Source organism: Elaeis guineensis, chromosome 9, assembly GCF_000442705.2.
Source record: "Elaeis guineensis isolate ETL-2024a chromosome 9, EG11, whole genome shotgun sequence".
Taxonomy (NCBI): domain Eukaryota; kingdom Viridiplantae; phylum Streptophyta; class Magnoliopsida; order Arecales; family Arecaceae; genus Elaeis; species Elaeis guineensis.
In genome coordinates this window covers 1,938,810-1,940,652 of record NC_026001.2, presented here as the reverse complement: position 1 = coordinate 1,940,652, position 1,843 = coordinate 1,938,810, and the positions used below count along the sequence as shown (strand labels likewise).

At 49.6% G+C, this 1,843-nt stretch overlaps 1 protein-coding gene across 1 annotated transcript; it reads right to left on the bottom strand.

Moving 5' to 3' along the window:
* Positions 1–288: 288 nt before the first annotated feature.
* LOC140851680 (uncharacterized) lies at positions 289–1,615 on the bottom strand. The gene is made up of 2 exons (XM_073243707.1): positions 1,374–1,615; positions 289–1,285 (listed from the first exon to the last, which is right to left on the bottom strand). The coding sequence occupies exons 1-2, from the start codon at positions 1,570–1,572 to the stop codon at positions 525–527; spliced, it is 960 nt and encodes a 319-aa protein (XP_073099808.1). The 5' UTR covers positions 1,573–1,615; the 3' UTR covers positions 289–524.
* Positions 1,616–1,843: the final 228 nt, after the last annotated feature.

Genomic DNA, 1,843 nt, shown 5'->3' with positions numbered 1-1,843 from the left:
TTTTTTTTCCATCAAAAAAAAAAAAAAAAACCCACGCCATAGAGGATTTTGTGCTACATGAATATGTTAGAGAGTTTGAAAGGCCAAAAAAAAAATAGTAGATGCAATGCTCTTTCCACCTAAAGTTAGAAACAACATTCCTGGTGAACTAGATGAGGACCACGGTTGTACGTAAGTCAGCCATCAACACTCGCAGTACATCAGCATATAAGCCAGGAAACCAAGAAAAGGAAAAGATATCCCGAGATAGTTTCAGACAAAAAAGAAAAAAGTAAAAGATTTATGCAGATATGAAACATTTATTTGTGAAATTACCAGGCGTACAGTGCTCCGGCTAGTTGCGACTGGACCATAGGAGCCTACAAATCAATTATCAACATTTACATATGTGCCTCCTTATTAATAACTAAAAGCGTGAGCTCATAATTACCAAGCTTACAACAAGATCCTTATTAATTGTTGTGTAAATCATACTATGGATGCACGATGACTTTATATAATTATCGTATGGACGACCATGGCCCTTATTTCTTGCAGACGATTCCACGGCCGGTGATGCCGCTCGAACACTTGACATCAGCTGGGTCCGTAACCAATGCGATGCCTGCATCCCCACGCCCGAAGCGTGCGACCTTGCAATCAGCGGCATGGAGATGAGATGTGGAGAACTTGTCCTCGCCTCCCATGATCGGCATGTTGGATGATATCTTCACCCTGCTAACGTATCCCTCTCTGTATGTCTGCCCCAAGACCCCATGCACGTTGTTGGTCAGAGAATAAAACTTGAATCCTAAATCGAGGTGAGCAAAGCAGTCATCGGCCGTCACACCATATCGGTGCACCCGAGACTCTTCCTCCGTGATCGGGACCACGTTGGCGGTGATCTTAAACATTCCTTCCACCTCCACCGTGACCGCGTTTGTGCCGCTTGATCGAACGATGGACACGACAGAGGACTGCCACCTCGCACCCTCCTCGGTCGGGAGGGAGATGGGTTCGTCGTCAAAGGTGATGGCGATGCGGTCAACAGCATCATCCCATGTTGCGGTCTTCTGGGCACCGACGTACAGACGGTGATCGTCGAAGAGCACGGCGATGGATTGGACCCAGGTGAAGTCTCGGGTCATGTTGGGGCCTCGCTTCCCGATGAAGTGGGCATTGATGTGGAGGTTGGAGTCGGAGAGCAGGCAGAAGTCGCGATCCTTCCGGCCGTGGAAGTAGAAGGTGATGCCGTCGCCGCCGACGAAGCGGGGGTCTTGGCACACCGAACCACCCTTGTCACAACCTGTACCAGAATGTGATACGAGGTAAATAATGGTGCATGCATGTGAGATGGACGAAGATGGGAGACCACTAATCGGATCGATACTCACTGCAAACCGGACGGCAAAGCTGGCAGTCCATGTAGCAAGACCTAGGGCACATCGCCGGGCAGTACTGGTGATGGATGCAGGTGGGATATTCCTTCCTGTCGTGGCACTTCACCTTCTTGGGCTTCCAAGGGGCGGCATTGGCCGCGGCCAGGATGAGGACGGCACAAGCCAGGAGAACGGCCAAGCCTGATCGAGCCATCGACTCAGTCGATCTTGCAAGCAAATGACTTATTGCCGATTGGCTTGGGTTTGGATGATGGGTGTGGCTTGGTGGGGCGCTTCCTTTTATAGGCACTTTTGCGTGCATGTACGTAGTTGACTCGTGACGCGTTTACGTAGGGTAATCATCCCAAAGCTTGAGCTTGTGGCAATCTAACCTTTGCCATCACAAGAAGCCTATGTACTGTGGGTGCCTGATCTGAACATGCATGGAGGCAGTATATTATATACTCGCGATGCGTATTCTCAGG

What these genes read in the sequence shown, in the direction of transcription:
- LOC140851680 (XM_073243707.1), bottom strand. Translation starts at nt 1,572, where the DNA reads ATGGCTCGATCAGGCTTGGCCGTTCTCCTGGCTTGTGCCGTCCTCATC. An exon ending in GCTTTGCCGTCCGGTTTGCA is followed by an intron (nt 1,286 to 1,373) that starts GTGAGTATCGAT and finishes ATTCTGGTACAG; the next exon opens with GTTGTGACAAGGGTGGTTCG.